This window comes from Mus caroli, chromosome 2 (genome assembly GCF_900094665.2).
Source record: "Mus caroli chromosome 2, CAROLI_EIJ_v1.1, whole genome shotgun sequence".
Lineage (NCBI taxonomy): Eukaryota > Metazoa > Chordata > Mammalia > Rodentia > Muridae > Mus > Mus caroli.
The window spans coordinates 121,438,961-121,458,786 of NC_034571.1; the positions used below are offsets into that span (position 1 = coordinate 121,438,961).

At 40.5% G+C, this 19,826-nt stretch overlaps 1 protein-coding gene across 1 annotated transcript in view; it reads right to left on the reverse strand.

The window, feature by feature from the left end:
* Window positions 1-1,091: 1,091 nt before the first annotated feature.
* Anapc1 (anaphase promoting complex subunit 1) overlaps window positions 1,092-19,826 on the reverse strand; it is a 77,498-nt gene continuing 58,763 nt past the window's right edge. Inside the window, exons 35-48 of the mRNA XM_021182343.1 lie at window positions 18,729-18,805; window positions 18,178-18,268; window positions 18,015-18,068; window positions 16,920-17,113; window positions 15,524-15,610; window positions 12,952-13,069; window positions 11,981-12,058; window positions 11,599-11,666; window positions 10,533-10,671; window positions 8,262-8,348; window positions 7,604-7,699; window positions 5,890-6,088; window positions 3,731-3,865; window positions 1,092-1,449 (exon numbers count right to left, since the gene is read on the reverse strand). Coding sequence (XP_021038002.1) covers window positions 1,334-1,449; window positions 3,731-3,865; window positions 5,890-6,088; window positions 7,604-7,699; window positions 8,262-8,348; window positions 10,533-10,671; window positions 11,599-11,666; window positions 11,981-12,058; window positions 12,952-13,069; window positions 15,524-15,610; window positions 16,920-17,113; window positions 18,015-18,068; window positions 18,178-18,268; window positions 18,729-18,805 — 1,539 coding nt within the window. The 3' untranslated portion in view covers window positions 1,092-1,333. The remainder of the gene's footprint in view (window positions 1,450-3,730; window positions 3,866-5,889; window positions 6,089-7,603; window positions 7,700-8,261; window positions 8,349-10,532; window positions 10,672-11,598; window positions 11,667-11,980; window positions 12,059-12,951; window positions 13,070-15,523; window positions 15,611-16,919; window positions 17,114-18,014; window positions 18,069-18,177; window positions 18,269-18,728; window positions 18,806-19,826) is intronic.

The window sequence follows — 19,826 nt, forward strand, 5'->3', positions numbered from 1 at the left end:
ATGGCAACCATTAACAACTGAGAGTGAAAAATAACTTGGACAGTGGGTTCAATATTGATACAAATTGAATGTTCATCACCAACTGCCATTTAATTGCAATCCTTAATCTGAAAGTGAAGGAAAGCACATTTTGCCCTCAAAGTCAGCCACAAATTACCTTGCTGCAGGCAGGCAGGCAGGCAGGCAGATGGACATTACCAAATCCCAATGGAGCAATTTCTATTGGCTTTTTCAGAAACAAGCAGGAAGTAAGCGAGTAGGCATTCTGCAGTTCCTACTTGTTTACAGTCACACTGGTCTGAGAGAAAGCTGTGAGCACAGGTTGAAATGGAGTGAAAGGAGTGTTGTTCCTGTTACATGGGGCATCATGAGCTGTCCTGAAACTCAGAATGCAAAAGCACTTTCCAGACCTTTAGTTCAGATAGACTGCTTTCCGTATTTCTTAGCACTCCTCTGTGGGGGTAATTCTGTATTTTCAGTATTTTGAGCAGGTGTCATGCACAGCCTGCACAGGCTGCAAACACCAAGTACCACAGACAAGATGGCTTAAGCATCAGGAATTTATCGCTTATACTTCTAGGTGCTGAAGCTCAAGACTGTCTGACTGGTTCCTCACAAGGGAATCTTCTTAGCTTGTGAGCAGTTGTGCTATGAGTTCTCACATGGTACAGAGAGAAAATCATCTCTTTTCCTCTTCTGAACAGGACATCGATTCTACCAAATAGACTCCCCCTTAGAGTGCCCTTTAACCTTGATTATCTTCAAAGATCTGCAGCCTTCACAGTTGCACCAAGGTTAGGGCTTGGGCACAGTCCAGTACTCCATGCTGAGCAATTCTTCATTCAGTAGAAATCTGCTGGCAGTAATGCTGCCATCCATCCACCACGGGAAGCACAGACTCATTGTAGAGAAGATAACTGTTACGTTAACAGACAACACATAAACGCTCCCGGGGAGCACAAAGTCCATTTTCACAATGTGGCTTTTTAAGCCTTGCAGTTCTGAGTACAGAACCTGAACCACTAAAGTTCAAAGGCTTAAAAACTCAGCCTGTCCATCTATTCTCTGAAGTCCAAAGCAATCATCAATAGTTTTGAAAACAAACCAAAAATCTTTATTTACAAAATTTGAGTTTTAACTGATGTTTTATACATCATATGACACGTGGACAGCACCAGCGTTATCTGTCATATTTTCAACATGGATTTTAAACACAGTGAGGCGTATGCAACTGAGTTCCATTGGTCACAAAACAGAAATGCTGCCTTCACTTTGCTGCCATCAGGATTCTGTGCCGCAGTCATTTTTAGGGTGGGTTTCCCGGCAGAGGTGGTCACATAACCATCGGCTGTGGGTTCCCAAGCAGCACAGGAGCCAGTCTTAGCAAAGCCCGGACCGGCATCTTCAGGTGTCTGAACCTGTAGAGGAGTTCAGCAAAGCTTGTGCTCCCTGAAGAGACAGAGATGCAGAAGGTGACATCACTACACAGCCTCAGTCACACAGCCCTCCCAAGCTCTGCACACCACACCTGAGCCAGAAAGCCTTCCTTCTACACAAAAGCACCCCAGTGGCAAACCTTGAATTTTTAATTTCCTAAAACAATTAAAGAATTTAAATTTATCCATTCTGTACTTTAGAAATTAACCACTGTGAAAACTTATGTACATTAAACTCAATTAACTTCAATTACTATAAGTGATTTTGAAAACTGATTTTCATACTTAATTTTTGATCTGTGAGTTCAATCTTTTACAAACAAACAACCTCAACAGACTAAAGACTGAGAGTTAATCTACTGCCTCTTGTTCTTGGTCCCACAGATTACACATACTCACTGGAGTGAGGCCTGGCTATCCAGGATTTTAGACAATACCCAAATGATTGTCTACTGAGATCTAGACCCACAGGCACATCGCCAAAGAGTCTCTCAAGCTTCCTCATCCTTTCCTCCCCACGCTACAGTCCCAGCAGCACGGCTTATACACCTTCCTGTTTCTCTGCATGTGGGCTGCTGTTTTTGTTTTACTTTTCTTTTTCTCATTCTGCAGTGTTTACTTCCTTATTTGAGTAAGAACAGGGTGGGGAGCAAAGAAAGAAAATAGAGGGGATAAAAGGTAGAAAAGAATCTTGCCCCACAAGAAGCCAGGGAGAGACAGCTATTTGGCTTGCAGCAAAGTACAAATGGCAAAGTGTAAATAATTAGGGACGCAGGAGCACCGTGAGGCAGCACAAATCTAAGCAGCCTAGGCCAGGGGCTGCATTAGCATGGCAGTGTGTGAGCTTGTAAACAGTAGCTGCTGTTACTGTTGTTTATTGTTGTTATTTTTTCCTGAGACAGGGTCTTGTGTGGGCCAAGACCAGCTCCTACCTCACTCTGTAGCCAAGGATGGCCTCCAAGGAATTTAATTTCCAAATGCTTAAATTATAGGTGTGGACTACTATGCCCTGAGGAGGGGGCGGGGCTGTTTTTATTATATGCCACATATTGAATTTCACCTACTTTTCATTGCTGGGTACTTCCATGTTCTTTAGCTACTGAGCTTAGATCTGGGTACAGTTAGCTTTCAACAAAGCATGCCTGCAGTTACGATCATAGATCACAACTTATGTTGATCCTTTGAGATTTATAAGGTGTGACCACAACATGGTATAGTCCAGAGGTAATTTACTTCCCTACCCTCCTAAATTCTACTAAGAATTCTTCTAAGAGGCGGTGGGACAGGTACTAGTAAACAACTGGCAGGTTATCTTCTAGTCCACTTGTAAGCTCTTCCCTCCAGGGAATTCCTTTATATGCAACTTTTTGGCCATTAACTTCTAAATCCAGAAGCTCCCCTGGTACTTTCTGCATAGCCCGTTCCTCTCTGATACATCTTGCAAACTCCGGCTCCCTTGGTCTCTCTATGCCCTCACGTCTCTCCCACAAGTCAAGGAGTCTTCCTGGCAATACATGGGTTCTCTTTCCCTACCATAGTCAAAAAACTCCCAAACAATCCAACCAGAAAAGGTAACAGCAAACCTGTAACTGCTATGTTATGCATTTGACTAACCTTTGTATTTGTTTCCATGGGAACGCCACAAAATAGAAGCAGTTCCTCATGGCCATAACTAAGTCTGGTTATACTACATTTTTTTCTGAGGTTTTCTACACAAAAAATGCCATTAAGCTAAAAGTGATTGCACATTAACAGAGCCATCTTCTCAAAAATATTTTTTCACTCTCAATTAAAGGGTAGTAATTCAAATGTGACATGAATAAATCAGGTTGTTTTACAGACAAACTTAGTGCTTGATTCCATACTGGACATAGCATTCAATCAACAGCTTTGAAGTTTTAGGGTATCAGAGACTGTGATTACATAAACCCTTTAAAAACTAAGAAATCTTACAAAGTTATAAGAAAAATCAAGTAAGTTCTGTAAATATAGCCCAGTGGTAGAATGTTTGGCTACCATGCCCAAGACCTTGAGTTCAATTCATATAAATTAAATATATAGAGAGATGTCATTCATATATGGAATAATATACACATTTACTCGATAGTCCTGCTCTAATAACATCTTTTTCGGAGGTAAAAGTATATGGTCTGTTCTCCTTTCAGAAAGCATTCTCAACAAACAAATCATGAACACAGCTGAGTACCGCATTAGAGAAGGGGACTGACACGAGTTTCTCCCCAACTAGATACTAGCAAGGAACAAATACTGAAAAGAGGCTGAGATGGGGTTACCTTCCAGTCCCATGGGTGGCAAGTGTCGTGGTGCTGGCACAGAGTGGTAGACAAGGAAGCAGGCCAGCATGTTTAGCTGAGACTTCTCAACAGGCTGCCCACTGAGGTAGGCATGCACACACACATCACCGCCAGCTATGAGAGGACACAAAAGGAGTTGAATGGGTCAGGGACAGAGACAAGAGAGACAGGAAATGATTGCTTTCATAACCTTTTCATCAAGTGTATACTTAGCCCCGGCACAAACCAGGCAGTGCTGCACAGGTACAAACACTGGGTAGCCTGACGCTGCCCAGTTTAGTGAGGAAATACACACAAATACAGGTGATTACAGGATAACAGATGCCCACTGTCAAATCTTTTCTTCCAGTGTAATATTCAAGGAGACTGATTTCATCCCAGGACTAGAATCTATTTATTCTTAGCAGGAGATGATCAAATTGCAGTTCTTATCAGAGTATTTCTGAAAGTCTGACACGGGTCACGTTTCTGGTGTGGTAGGTCTGGAGTAACGGCAGGAAAATGCACATGTAACATGGTGCAAGCAAGCACTGCTGCTGCTCAGGAGCCATGCTTTGAGGATTCTAGCCTAGAACAGCCAAGGCAGTCCTATCTTGGGCATAGTAGTCAACTGAGGACAAGTGACCTAAGTCATTCAGTGAAGATACTCTGTGACATAAGGGGTGGGCTAAGGAATAGTCTGAGATGCAGCTTGGGTCATAATCAAGATGCTCAACACATTTGCTTCTGTGATAGGAATGTCTATCTTCATGCCATGGTTCCCAAAAGCATCTCCTTTCTCTCTCTGAGTGGCATGAAAATATGCAAGAAAGGAATTGTTGGTTGTTTTAGTACAAGGGGACAAAGTGACCAAGCAGAGAATAGCAAATGGAACTTCAGGGGTAAAAGCTGTAGGTCCAGCAATCAACGAGTTGAGTCTCTCAATCCTGTCTTAACTGTGTACTTCCAGTAACCCGAGCTTACCGCTAGCCTCATTATTTCAGTTCAGTTCAGTCTTCTGTTACAGACATAAGTCATTTGTACCAAAAAAGAAAATTTGAGAGAATAAGAGAGATAAAGATGTTTGGAAAACTGAATTCACCAAATGTCCTGAAGAACCACAAAGCAACTAGGACTAAGACTGCTTGTCACTACCAAACAGTTTTTACATTCTAAGATGTTTGCCATCAGAGAATTTGCAGAAACTCAATGGCAAAGGCCTTCTACACGTGCTGACACAGCAAACCCAATGGAAAGAAAACACTGACATTTATTACATAACATCTTCACAAAAGGGTGGGGGATTTAAATGTCTATCAGAAACATTGCAAAGTTACACAGTGCTGGCACAGCAGGGTCCTTCATTTGCTTTTCACAAACCTCTTTACAGTCTGGTTGTTTGTCAGAAACTTATTTCCCCAGTGTCACAGCAGGACAGCTTAAATACCGAAGCAAGAATTGTTACGACCATGACAAGGGTTTGCATGTACTGAAAGCAGGTCACCATCAGATACTTGGTGTAAGGACTTGAATAAACTGAAAGGAATATAAAGATCCAGGAACTGAGTGCAGAAAGTCAACCTCATGTACAAGTGACGTACAATGTATTCCCATGGTTGCATCCCTCGTGTGATGTGAGTCAGCATGAGTGACTTGATAGTTTCCTTCTTTCTCAAGTCAGCACTTCTCCTGGCAGAGAGTCAGTCAGGGCTAAGGATGCTCAAGGATATCACTGACTCAGTCAATATGCCCTTCCCGAGAGCAGGGAAATGTATTTTTTTAAAAAGACACTGAAGTACACAATCAGACTCCTCAAAAATCAAGCTGTAGGGGCTGGTGAAATGGCTCAGCAGTTAAGAGCGCCGATTACTCTTCCAAAGGTCCTGAGTTCAAATCCAAGCAACCACATGGTGGCTCACAACCATCTGTAACAAAAATCTGATGCCCTTTTCTGGAGTGTCTGAAGATAGCTACAGTATACACACATATAATAAATAAATAAATACATCTAAAAATTATTTTAAAAAAAGTTCTTAAAAAAAAAAAAATCAAGCTGTAGATTATGCCCAGGTTTACCTTGTTTGCCAGTGGAAACTGTTAAGAATAGAAAAGCCTCAGTTGAGATACCCTTCAAGCACAAGGCCACAGTACCACCATACCTTGTAGCCACTGGTCCAGGGTAGCATCAACAGTGCACTTCACCACAGGTAGGAACTCGGAGTTTATGAAGAGCCCTCGCTTAGGATAGGTATGCTGCCTATCCTGGTGGCTTCGGGAACTGAAAAACTCTAATATCAACTTTATCTGCCAAAGATCAGATGTGTCTGACATGTCTCTCTTTTTAAGACTTCTTAGAGCCTGTGTGAAGAAAGAGAAAGAACAGTCTGTTTAATGAAAGATGTTCTAATCATGCTGTCTTCAGGGTATGTCCCAATATGGCTGACAAGATCAGCAAGAGGCTATGGAGATTCATGGGGTATTGAAGTGCAGTTGACTACACTAAGGAGCCCTCTCCAGTGTGGCTCACTTTCCTCAACACGAGGGCAACTTCCAAGTAAAAGCAACAAAGGTCAAGTTCATTCTTGGCTCAACAACCCTGAATAATGTAGACCCCTACACAATGGTATAAATCTCCGGGGAAGAAGTTGGGGTACAGTGACATAGGGACAGCCAGGAATCCCTGTGGGGCAGAGGCCTAATCACTGATCATGCTGATGTTAAGAATCACCAATAAAGGTACCATGGCTACTACCAGAGGAGACATTCATTCATGGAGACTGTTCTAGATGGTGGAGGGGTAAAGATACCCAAAGTTTTTAAAGAGAAGAGAACATTTAATCAGCAACCAAGAAGTCTAACTTAGCTGCTATGCCAAGAGAGGCAGCAAGCAGAGCACCAGCATAGCACCATGATCACTCTCTGCAACTGAGAAGAGACAGAGCCACACAATAACAGCATTCTGGCCCTGTGCTTCTGCTGGAATGTACAACACTACTTTACGTACTGTGATTTTCATGCCTGGGGAATTATTTCTTGACTAAATGTTTTTCCCACTCAGCTATCCACAAGATTATTTTTTTCATCAAATATTAGTTCTTTGGCTTGAGACAGAATCCTAAATGCCAATCTATAAACTCTTCATATTTACTGCAGAATTTTTAAAACTATGGGTTCTGGATCTTGCCCACCAGACTCCAACTTAGAAGGTATGGAACAGGATTTGAAGATCTGCATTTTAAGATTCCCCAGATTAATTTTAGCCAGGTTAGAAAATTACTGGCTAAGTTTAACTGTAAACATGGGTCTGAAAACCTATGAGACTGTGAGAAAACTATATTAATAACAACCCTGATGAGAAGGTCAATGCTTTAGGAAAGCTCTCAGGCATTATGTCCCTTCCCTGGTAGACACTCAGAAACTATCAAAAGAATCAAAACGAACACCATCTTCCTAAATCAGAGCTCCTGGCTCTAAACTGCCTGCAGACTTGGCCAAGAAGGTGGAAGTTCCTATCCAGCCAACACCAGGGCACATAGGGCTCACCTGCTACTCATTTGTGGCCTTCCCATAAAGAAAGGAGATAAGAGATGACACAGGAAGACTAAATCAAGAAAGGAAATGATCTCTCCCTCCCCGAACCAAGGGAAAAAGATGGAAAGGGATGTGTGACTCCCAAGAGGAAGGCAGCCTTCCAGAGAACACTCCTGCTATCTCCAAGTCCAGCACAGAGCTCTCAACTGGAAACAGCTTCTTGATGTCTACAAGCAAACAAGAAACTGAAAACTGAATACATGGGGAACTCCCCACTGTGTAGTAGGTCATCTGAAGTACACCATCAATTGCATTAGAATGCAAATAATTTTGGAATCATACCTGATCCATTGCTATGTAGGCAGGCAACATCTCTGGGGTTTCCTGAGCAACACACTCATAAAGTATCGAAGAAAAGAGGTCCAGAATCTCCTGTTTCTATGGAAAAGCACAATTACTTTGTAGCACATCAAAGCATATCACAAAATCAAGTCAAGAAACAACCATGTGAGCTATTACTAGCTCATTCTGAAGCTCTATGGTAAACAGTGTAAACAGTTCATCTCTTCAGAAAGAAAGTCATAGTCCATGCAGTGTTATAACATCAATGAAAACCTAAAAAGAATGGTGAGGTAGCAGCATGTGATCTGGTAGATTAATGATCAATCTAGGGAAACAAAACAAAACAAAAGAACCACCTGCGAGTACACCAGAGACGAGCCTTTAGTCAGCTGTGAGTGGGATCCAGAAAGGCAGCATAACACCAACAGAGATGTAGGGGTAAACAACACCCAGGTAAACAGAGCTCCCAGAGTCAAATCCACCAGGGGGCCCAGGAGAGGAAGATGTGGTGGTGGCAACCGAAGGCACAGGTTTTATCAGCAATCTCTACCACATGCAAGGGATGTCATCCATCGCAAAGGCAGACGTGACTTTGGTTGTCTATTGACAGAACTAACAAAGGCTTATCCTGGTGCCCAGCAAACAATATAATACTTACTGGACCCATGCTCACAGTCGGCTTGCAGAAATATTCAGCAAATGACAGAAGTGCTGGATCAGAAGTGAATGATGAAATTGTTTCAGGCTAAAAGAAAAAAACAAAGCCCACTTTAAATGAGATAACCAACTAGTACTTCCCTTTCTGCTCACAACGTGAGGCTTGCAGTTATTAGGCTCTACCTACTCCTCTCCCACAATGGTCAGTCCCACAAGACAAAACAAGGAGGAGCTCGGTCACCCTGTCCTGTTAGGAAGTTACAAGCCTTTGCAAAGGTAAGATGAAGTGTTGATTGCCCAGAGGTCATTAATAAACATGTCTTCTTTCTATAAACTACTCACAAAAGGCTTTCCTTCCTCACTCACTGTCTAACTAAAAAGCCTGCTTAAAAGTACAAATACTTAGCCAGGCACTGGTGGCGCACGCCTTTAATCCCAGCACTCAGACAGAGGCAGGTAGATCTCTGAGTTCAAGGCCATCCTGGTCTACAGAGTGAGTTCCAGGACAGCCAGGGCTATGCAAAGAAACCCTGTCTCAGGAAACAACAACAACAACAACACCCCAAATACTATACAAGAGAGTAAGGAAAGAGGAATCTCACTCAAGCGAGCTTCCAAAACAGGACAATTACTATGCTCCTTCATGTTTGAGGTCCTTAAGAGGAACTGGAATCACACAGACAAAAAGACAAAGGGGGCAGCTGCATGGAGCTAGTTGAGGAATTAGTGTTAAGAGGGAGAGCTTAAGTTTTCAAGTTGTAATTGTTCTACTGATAGCTACATATTTAAAAACATTTCATATTTATAAACAGCTAAGGCAGTAATTTTATTTTTTGTGTATTTTACTACAATAAAAAAAATTAGTAGGAAAAACATTCATTACAGCACTTACTACTCCAAACTGAAAATGGAGTACTTCAGTTTTGGTTCCTATTTTATTTCTGAACTCCCAGAAGGCAAGACACTAAGCTGTCCTTTAATTTTTATATACTTTCAATATTCAAAATTAAGCTCAAACTTACCTATAAATTGGATTCACTTTTCATATAGGCTCTAATTTTTAGAAAAAGAAATAGTGCTAACTTAAGCCAAAAACAAAAACAAAAAAAAATCTTCAAAATATTTCAGCAACAATCCACACTTGACACCAAGGCTAGAACTTTTATACATTTATATCCTGATAACCGTGAGAAAGGATTAACATCAACTGACCAATCCGGATGAGACGTAAGGTGAACTACAATGAACTGTTACCTTCTTACTCAGGAATAAAGAAAGGGGAATCTGTGGCTGCCCCTTGGCTGCTGAGCTAACACATCTTTGCTTATGGCCTGAGACCCAGGTACTCAGAGGCTCCTCAACACACTTCTGGCCCTGAACTCTTAAAACTGAGATTAAATTCCTAAGTTTAAGGCTAGATGTGTTACAGAACACATTCTTAATGACGGAAATGAATTCTAGAACACAGATATGCACAGTAGTGAGCTTTAACTCACGCTTTAACTGGTTTGTTTTTGTTTTGTTTTGTTTTATCATTTTAAACAGTACTGTAGCTGAGTACTAGGAAATAAACTAAAAAGCAAGACTCAAGTTCTCATCATTTCCTTTATAAAGAAGCAAATGTGGTTTAAAACTGGGTTTTCCCTCTAATGTACAACCAAGCATGGTGGTGTTTGCCTATAATCCCAGCACTCAGGAGTCTGAGACAAGGAAATTACACACTATGAGGTCAGGCCTGGGTTATTGCTGAGTAATAGAACATTTAATGCTGGCATACATAAAGTACCGGGTTCAATCTCCCACACTGCAAAACAGAGAGCCAAGGGGAGCCAGAAGAGGTGATGCCAACCTGGTCAACATACTGAAACACTAGTGCTAAATTACAAATTCTTTCTCTCTTCGGGGGACTAGTTAAGTAAAATAAACCAAATCTTGCTTGCAGTGTGGTGGTTTTTTATAGGTGGCACTAAACACGAGTCTTACACAGAATACTAGCATGCCAGCCCTATTTTTTATTTTGTTTTGTTTTTTCGAGACAGGGTTTCTCTGTGTAGTCCTGGCTGTCCTGGAACTCACTTTGTAGACCAGGCTGGCCTCGAACTCAGAAATCCGCTTGCCCCTGCCTCCCAAGTGCTGGGATTAAAGGCGTGCGCCACTACTGCCCGGTGCCATCCCTATTTTATTATAGGTGTCACCTAAGAAAGCAAGAGAAACCATGGTCCATTCAGCTTTACAATCTATCTGAGAAGACACTAGCGAAATGCAACACTACCTTGAAAGCCCGGGCTTCAGAGTTCCTATTAGCAACAGTTTGTGCCAACAAACTCTGCCACCCCATTGGGTCTTCTTTGTAGGAGAGCTGGCCTGCCCTGAGCTTTACATATAAAACTCCATCCTTAGAAAGAATGGACCTGGAAGAAAGGAAAAAAAAGATGGTTTTATGGGCGGTATTATTAATAATTAATAATTCTCTGCTGAACTTGGTGTTTTCCGGTGCCACTTTTATAGGGGAGAAAGTTGTCCCCATTCTCTGGCAGGATTATTAACTCTGCAAAAAATGACTGAGTACACATAAGTGAGGGTAGGATGCACCCCCACTTTTCTGTGATGTCGAGATTCATGACCTTGTTCAGTGAGAAGGGATTCCACCTGCTCAGGACTGAGTTTCTCCAGGTCTTCCCTAACACTGCTGACTCCTGTGTCCCTAGCAATGTGTCTACGACACTGAGAGTAGTAAAGACACAGTAACTGTTCTGCAGTAGGAAGAAAATACTAATGAATCTAATACAGACTAAATAGAAATTAGCTGCTGGACACTAAGAAGATAGAACTGGAACCAGACTATGAAACTTTTACATGCTTGTCAAAACTTCCTGTGAATTTAAACAATTTACATACTTTCTAATGTATAAATAATTACATGCTAAATAATTATTTGGATATAGTTTATTCTACCTGAAAGGAACCTCCCATAGCCTTATGTTAGTTGTAACAACACAACAGTACAAAGAAGCAACAGGAGATGTCTGACAGGCATCAGATGCTATAAACAGTCCCCTTTACACTAAATCTTACTGTACCCATTACTATCTGAGTCAGTTTTAGTTTCTCAATGAACTTGTGTAAACATTTACATTTTGATTTTCAAATTAAAACGTTTACATTTTAAAACAAAACCCATTTCAAAGATATAGACCATATTGTTCAACATACTATACGTGCTGTCATGCATGAGACCAAAGAGTAATAACACTACCCAGACACTACTCTAGAACCCACCTCCCTGTAGACTTCTATGCACTGCTGGAAAGGCTAAGGTGTGAACTCAGCATACTTACCTCAAGTGCTGTTCTCCCTTGCTTAAATCTATGAGCAGTTCCCAGTATCTTGGCCCTTTAACTTTCATCTGCAGGGACAATTGTAAACATAGTAACTCAAAGCTGGCAAACTGAGCACGCTTCTTTGAGGGAATAGTGACTCACTGCAATGAGCCACCTATAAGTTAACAAGATCCAATTGCTTGTGAACCATCCAAAAGGCATTCGAACCATGTTTGAAAGGACACGGACTATCAGTAAAAACCTCTAACATAAGACTTCTTCTGCCCTTCATGAATATTCCTCCTGCAGTTCTTTTTTCTTAAATGGGAAGACCTTTACAGATATGCAATTCTGTTTCAATTTGCGCCCTTCGTAAACCTCCAAAGTCACACCAACTTACCTGCTTTAAAAGATGAAGTTCTGGAAGAAGGGTTGGAGCCATCAGTTCTTCTTTGGTCTGTTCATACCACTGAGTGCCCTTTACAAAGGTAAAGCAGAGCCAGCATGGGCCAAATGGTCACTCTGTCTCCCCTTGCTCAGTCTGCATGTGACTATGAAACAGTGCACCTCCTCTAACAGCCTTTGCTTGGCAGTCCTACACGGAGTCCAAGGCCTGGTGCATGCCAGGCAAGTATTCTAGAGCTGAGCTGCAGCTAATCCCTAATACTAGGGCCCACATTCTATTACAGAGCACTCATCACCCTCCACACCTTGGTGGCTTGCCCTTCCCTGAGCAGCAACGCTGTCGGGCTGTGCTTCTACAGCACGGGTTTATATCCAAGCCCCATTTGTCAGCCTAGTTTGCTCTGTGACAGTTGCCCAAAACTCTTCAGCTAGATAAGAGTTCTCCATATAGCCCTCTAAGTCTCACACTGCCAGCACTGCCCTCACGCCTAGCCACTCATTTCCTTCAGGAATGACATCATCATCGCACTTTCACATCTCAAAGTGTAGCACATTTTGATGAACCTAAGTATTTATTAATGTGGTGCAGACTACATGATTATAATCTACGTATGAATCCCAATCAAAGATAAACAAATTTAGGATACACAAATACAAAATTTGCGAATTTTGAATGTTCAACAAACTCAAACTTTAAGAATCATTATAAACCAAACTCACTTTGTAGAACACTAGAATTAGCCACATAAAGTTACCAGGAACACTTTCCAATGATCAGCTCTAGGGACAAAGGAACAGCTGATAATGCCAAAAATAACACACAAATACGAGAGCGAGCCGCTCTGGCAACGAGCAGCAACTTAGGAAACTTAGGGTTTTATGACTGTTCAACTTAGTGTCGTCACCTTTTGCTAAAATGCTTTTAAAATAATCTGACCTGCAAAGATGACAGGGAGAGTTAGGTACCTTGTAAGTAACTTCTATAAGGGCATAGCAGGGTGTGTTTGTATCCACATCCACAGGTACCAGGAGCCTTGGTTCTGCAGCTAGCACATAGAGGTGCCGAAGGGCCTGGAGATGATACCTGTGCACAAAACCCAGAGAAGTGAAGAGACTGACAACCACCACTGCTCACAGGCTACACCAAGATGGGGTGGTAAATATTTTCCTAAGAAGAATCTGAAATGAAGATGACAAATTCAATTAAAAGTACAGAGAAATTCTAGTTTAAATTTTTTATTGTATTGTTTAGTGTGTGTATGCATGTGATACATGTATGCAGGGGTCAGAGGATAACTTTTAAGGAACTCCTTATCTATCTCCTTCCACCACGTGGGTCTAGGGATTAAACCCAGGCCACCAGGCACCTTTATCTACTGAACCAAGTGCAGACACTAACGGGTACTGAGAAATCCTAAGAAACTACTTCTGTAATCTTTGATCTAAGAATTATCTGAGTTCACAGGTAAAAAAAATTTTTCAAGAAGTAACAATGGTCCTAACAGGAAAGTATTTACTAATGATGGCCTAAAGCACAGATGTGAAGCAACAGGCCCCATTCACCCATTCACACAAGACGCCTCCCGGCCCCTCCCGGGGATCTGCTGTAATTGCTGTACTTTCCTCAGGGTTAGTAGGGAAGAAAGGACACCAGGGGTTCTCTTCAGAGAACAATGCTCTCTATGTACACACCCTTATACACAAACAACTGAAACACCCCAGTAGAACTCTGATGGGCGAGACTGCCAATGTGTGTATATTTGCTTTTGAATCTTCATATTAAAATTTTTAACGAAATTTTAAAATTTAGGTAAGTTTTAGATCCCATTAAAAAGTAATGAAATGAGATTACAATTAAAAAAAAAACAAGGCTGAGGAGATGACTCGGTGGGTTGGTGAAATGTACATGGGTTAAGCATGAAGACTTGAGTTTGGATCCCCAGAACCAATACAAAAGTTGGTACAGGGCATAGACCTGTAACTCCTCCAGTGCCAGGAAAGAGGAGACAGTGGATCCTGGGATTCTGGGGGCTTTGGTGGCCTGCCATTCAAGCTCTAGATTCAGTAGGAAGCCTATCTCAAAAAGTAGGGGATGACAGACAAAAATAATCCCCAATGTCAATCTCGAGCCTCTACATGCACATACAGGCCATACATACAACACACATGCGTACACACACGTACAATTTGGAAAAACTAGTGATAAAAAACAGCCTTTTTCTTACTCAAATCTATTCACTACTGTCAGTGTATTAAAAATAAAACTGAAGGAGGGGGGAATTACTTATATTTAAAGATGGGGGAAGGGCAGAATTGGGTACTGAATACTGGGCCTTGCACGTGCTAAGCAAGCACTCTGCAACTATACTATACTCTCAAACCTACATAAAGATTCTGTGTAATTATCACCAAATTGCATACAGCAGCATGTGCCTCTATCATCTCAACACCTGGGAGGTTGAAGTAGATCACAGGTTCAAAGGCAGCCTGGATCACATACTAGTTCCATGCAAACTTTGAATACACATTAAAACCTTGGGAATGAAGGAAGGAAGGGAGGGAGAAAGGTAGGGAGAAAAGGAGGGAGGGAGGATAGAAGGGAAAAATTCAACTTATCACATATCCAACACTCCCCTGCAATGACTTAGTAACTGACTCTAACAACCCACTGAAACATTCTAAATGAAAGGATGGAGGCCGCAGGTCAGAGCTGGAGGAAATTAACAATGTTCTGGGCCCCACTTGACAGAGGTTGGATTTCACATCAGACACTTTTGCAGAGCAGGCATTTCTTGTCATCCGTTATACTTGACACTAGAGAGCAAAGTCATGCATGGTAAGTGGCTTTAAGGGCTCCTGACATTTTACTACTCATTTAGACAAAGAATGCTGCTGACTTTTGGACAGACAACTGATTAGATTAAGTACAGTGCTGGCCTCTCACAGTGTCATTTATCAGGAACTATTTTCTTCCCTTTCCTGATACACAAAAAAAGTCCCTTATTCTGGACACTGCCCTAGAAAAGGAGATGCTAGTCACTCTGTGCTCTACAATGCTCTACAATGCTCTCTAATGCTCACGTTATATAACTTCAAACTGTTGCTTCCTGCCACTTCTAAATTGTCTGTTTTACTTTTTAAAGGTCTCTATTTTTGTTCCTCTTTGATGTCATTTACACAAAACCTCACAGTAATTGTGTAAAAGAAAGAACTCACATGGTCACTAATTGAGATTAAGTTTTTTTCTTGGAAATAAATAACTGTAACAGAAAAAAGGTATTATTTTTTTATACTTCCCTAAAGTTGTATGGTTAATTTATACCTAAAGATAACTCTATCTGGCTTACACCTGGATTTACAACAGCTTGACAGATGTGAGAATGATCAGGCATCAAACATCCAGAATTTTCTTCTAGTCTAATACTTTGAAAGATACATTTAAAAGATTTAGCTATGGAGCTAAGTTCAAAATCAAAGAAATAGTCCATGAAAGTAAAGCAGACCTCAGGAAACAGGCTTAGCAATGCATGAGACTCACCGGTTGTCAGTGCTGTGGGCTGGGAAATGTGGGTAAAGGGCACAGAGAAGGGCAGCAATGGATGAGTTGGATGTGCTCAAAGAGTACCTGCAGAGCAAATTCAGTGGGAGAGACGCTGTTAGTTTCCTGGACATAGCTTCAAGGCATGCTTGGGGTGGAAGCGTGGGGTTCTATAACAAGGTACACTGGTAAGATGCCATGATAAGCAAAATATTCTTGGTGGGGAACACATCTCTTCACAGTTAGTCCTTACATCACTTCCAGATTGACTACTATTCAAAGCAGAAGCCATTCTACAAATGTTAAAACAACCCAGGAATAAGCAAGGCTTACCCTAAAATAGTACAGAGGGATGACAATGAAGTATTTTATCACTTGATAAATCAAAATTCAAAGATGAATATTCATATATTAACATTAGAAACTTGGAAATTAAACCCAACATTGCAGGATGTTATAAATATCAATATTATAGAAAACATATGACAATTTAAAAATAAAACAACTACTAAAATGCAGTGCCAGGGACTGGAGAAATGGCTCATTGCTTATGAGTTTGAGCTGCTCTTCCAAAGGACCAGGTTTGGCTCTGCTCTCCGCCAGTTTGTTGGGTAGCTCACAACTGGGTGTAACCCAAGCTCCAGGGGATCAAACAGGCACCAGTACTCATTTGCATAAACCCTAACAAAGACAAACACACAGACACACATATACACACACACAAACATATAATTAAAAATAAAATATTAAAAAAATAAAGGCAGAAGCTCAGTTAAAGAAAAGTGATTCAATCTTAAAGAGAAGCAAGGAGTCACACCAGGTGTAGTGACGAAAATGTGACTATGAGAGTTCATTAAATGCAGGTACTTAATTGAAAGAAAATAATTCAAAAAGTCACAAAATACTGAAGAATTCTTACAGCTAACATTTCTTTACCCATCCTTGTTGGCTCTTTTAATTTTTATTGGTGCACCAAGAATTCACAGGTTGGGCCCTGTCCATGATAGGCAAATGCTTTATGATTTAGCTACAGCCCCAACCTTTAAGTATTCATAATTCCAAATTAATAAAAAGAAGCAACTGCCACAAACTATATTAAGAAATACCCATCTTGCTCATAATCTCTACCTCACAAGGCACCACATAAGTAAGTATAGCAATAGCTGAAGACAACATGGCAAGGGACTTCAACCCTCTGCTGCAGGTGCCATCAATACAGTTCAAATTAATGTCCTATCCAGTTATTTACTATGAAAGATGACAAATTCCAACATTTGTATGAAAAAAGCCAACAACAGAAACACGTAGTTTTCAAATTGAACAAATAGATCACATATATAGCTCTCCCTCATGAACTCTTTTATTAAAGGACAAACAAAACAAAAACACTCATCACCTTCCTCCTCCCAAAAAGAGAAGGCCCAGGGCCATGTGGTGGGCCAAGTGGAAGCCGTAGTTCATCTCTCCGCCAGTCTTCATGTGCAGGAAGCGACACAGCTGCAGCACCTTCAGGTTCCCAGAGCCAGCCATCACCATGGCAAGAGACAGCAGGACCACGCTCAGGCAGGTTTCGAGGTTATAGGGCCCTGTCTGGTGACACAAAAACATTACCTAGTGTTACAACTTTCTTCATTACCAAAAATATCTGAACTTGGAAGATTACAAATGTTTGTAATTTTAAAACTAAATCTTAAAAAAAAGAACACTATGGAGCAATCTAACATATACAATGCACCACCTACTGAAAACTGATATTATTCCTATAGCATCACACTCAGAAATTCTTCCTGTACATACATATATTACATATATATATATATATATATATATATATATATATATNATATATATATATATATATATATATATATATATATATCCATAGATGAAAATCAGACACTACTATACATGTTAACCCTTTTAATAACTTATAAGCAATTTTCAAACACAAAAAGCCTTATACAGCATGATCTTGCTACATCCAATATATAAGAGCATATGGACATGCCATAACTTAAATACTTGGGCATTTTGATATTTCTAATTTTCTTTCACATTATAAAAACTACTGCATAGGTCTATGCCATTAACCAGGATATAAAATCTTGCTGTCTCCTTGTTATAAGAGAAGCAATGTCTATAGAATGATTGTATACTCACTAGGTGTTTGGTTTTTTTTAAAGGACATTTTGGCATTCAGTAACATGACAGAATAGGAATATGACAATCCACAAATATTATATACTTCATTTATTCTCATCACAAGAATTAGAAATACACACATCTTTTCAGGCTAATCATAATCTCAAGGGTAACCATGTTCTCAACTAACTGACTACCTTAAAACCAAACACAAAGAGAGCAGTGCTTCAAACCTTGCTTTAAATTCAAACAGCAAATGTGTTTGCTAACCTCCGAGTTTCTGGTTTATCTGTAAATGTTCTTTGTTTACTTTATTCCAAATAGGGGAAAGAAAAAAAAGAAGACTTACTACAGAAGCATTGGGTGCAGATAAATAATTCATAAAATCTTTTGCAAATTTATGCTGGAAAAGGAAAAGAAAAATTGAAAGTTAAAGGTGGCATGTTAAGGTTTGGGTTGTACGACAGAAGGACAACTCCGAGCACAGCAGCATGAGCCAAGATAGTCCTCACCAGACAGTTAAATGCTGATAAGTTTTCTGAGCCAGCAAATCGAAAACCTAGAGACAAGCAGGCTCCTGCAATGATGTAGACGTGTGCTTGCCTGAAAACAAATGACAAGAAACACAATGTTGTTATTGTCCTCTAAAATCCATTATCATCCATTGTCTTGGAATAAAAATAATAGTCATCTTTTACAAACTAGTTTCCAGCCTTCTGAGAATGGTGAAGAAGGTCTCTATCCAATCAGCAGCTCTCTGTGGGTTTCTGAAGAAGACCATGTAACCCTCACTGATGTAGCCTGCCTCTTACATGACATTCTTCATATACTACAAGGAAGGACACCTTTAGAGTGCTCCTCACCAAGGAAAGAACGAAAAAAGAGAAAGTACATAAATTTTTCTTTGCTTTTCTTTCTTTCCTTCCTTCCTTCCTTTCTTTTTTTTTTTTGAGACAAGATCTCAAATTACTCAAATCAAGCACTGGTTCTCCTATGTAAGTAAACTGATCTGACAGGTGCTAACATAGTTCACACACACACACACACACACTACATTACTTACGACAAGGTTTCCAAATTCAAGTCCTCTGAACAAGGCAATTCAATTTCACTCAGAGAGATACTATTTTCTCTTATAATCTGTCAAGACAGAAAAGCAGTAATGTCTGAGCACCACTGTTGTAGCTACAAATATGCCATGAACTACTTGTCACGGCTGTATTTATAGAAAATAAATCCCAATGTTAGTGATTTATATACACATGGATAAACTGACTGTAACACCCATATGTACTACAACTTATCTATAACATCATATGGTAACAGGTTATTTCAGTTTTGACAGTAGACACTTCCATTGAATCATTTTTTTATTTATTTGTTTGTTGTGTGTGCTGGGGGGAGGTGCATGTTCAGAGAACTTCTTGCAACTATGTTTCTCTCTAACATACAGGCAATTCTGGGATTAAACTCAGGTCCACCAAGCTTGGCAGCAAGAGACTTCACCAACTCACTGAGACATCTTGCTGGGCCTCCTTTGGATCTTAGTTAGAGCATGTACCCTGAAGCTTAAAGTCCTGGCTTCAAAGCCCAACTTTAAGGCCACATACAAGTTGCCTGACAGCTCTGTGACTCATCTATAAATAAACATATGAAGTTTATCCACCAACAGCTCTTAGAATTAGCATGCTGTATACAGAAGTCTTTTGTGTTAGCTATAGTTATCCCTATACAGCCACAGTCACAATACCACACTGATCATCAACTGAAAAAAGCATCACTAAGAATATGAGTTGTAAATAGCAGGGAAGAAAAGCTCTCTAGAATCTGTCCCTTGCATTTTCCTATGGTCTCCTTAAGTTATAAAAATAAAAACAGGAGAAATCAAAACAGAATCACTTGAACCAGTTGAGAGGTGTACAAGAAATAAGAAAAGTGTGGTGTGTGCTTGTGAGCCCAGCACTCAGGAGGTAGAAACAGGAGGATTCCAAGTATTAAATCAGCCAGGACATAAGAGCCTGCTTCAGTTTTACAACCACTCTGGAAATCAGTCTGGCGGTTCCTCAGAAAACTGGACATAGTACTATAGTACTACCGGAGGATCCCACAATACCTCTCCTGGGCATATATCCAGAAGATGTCCCAACAGGTAAGAAGGACA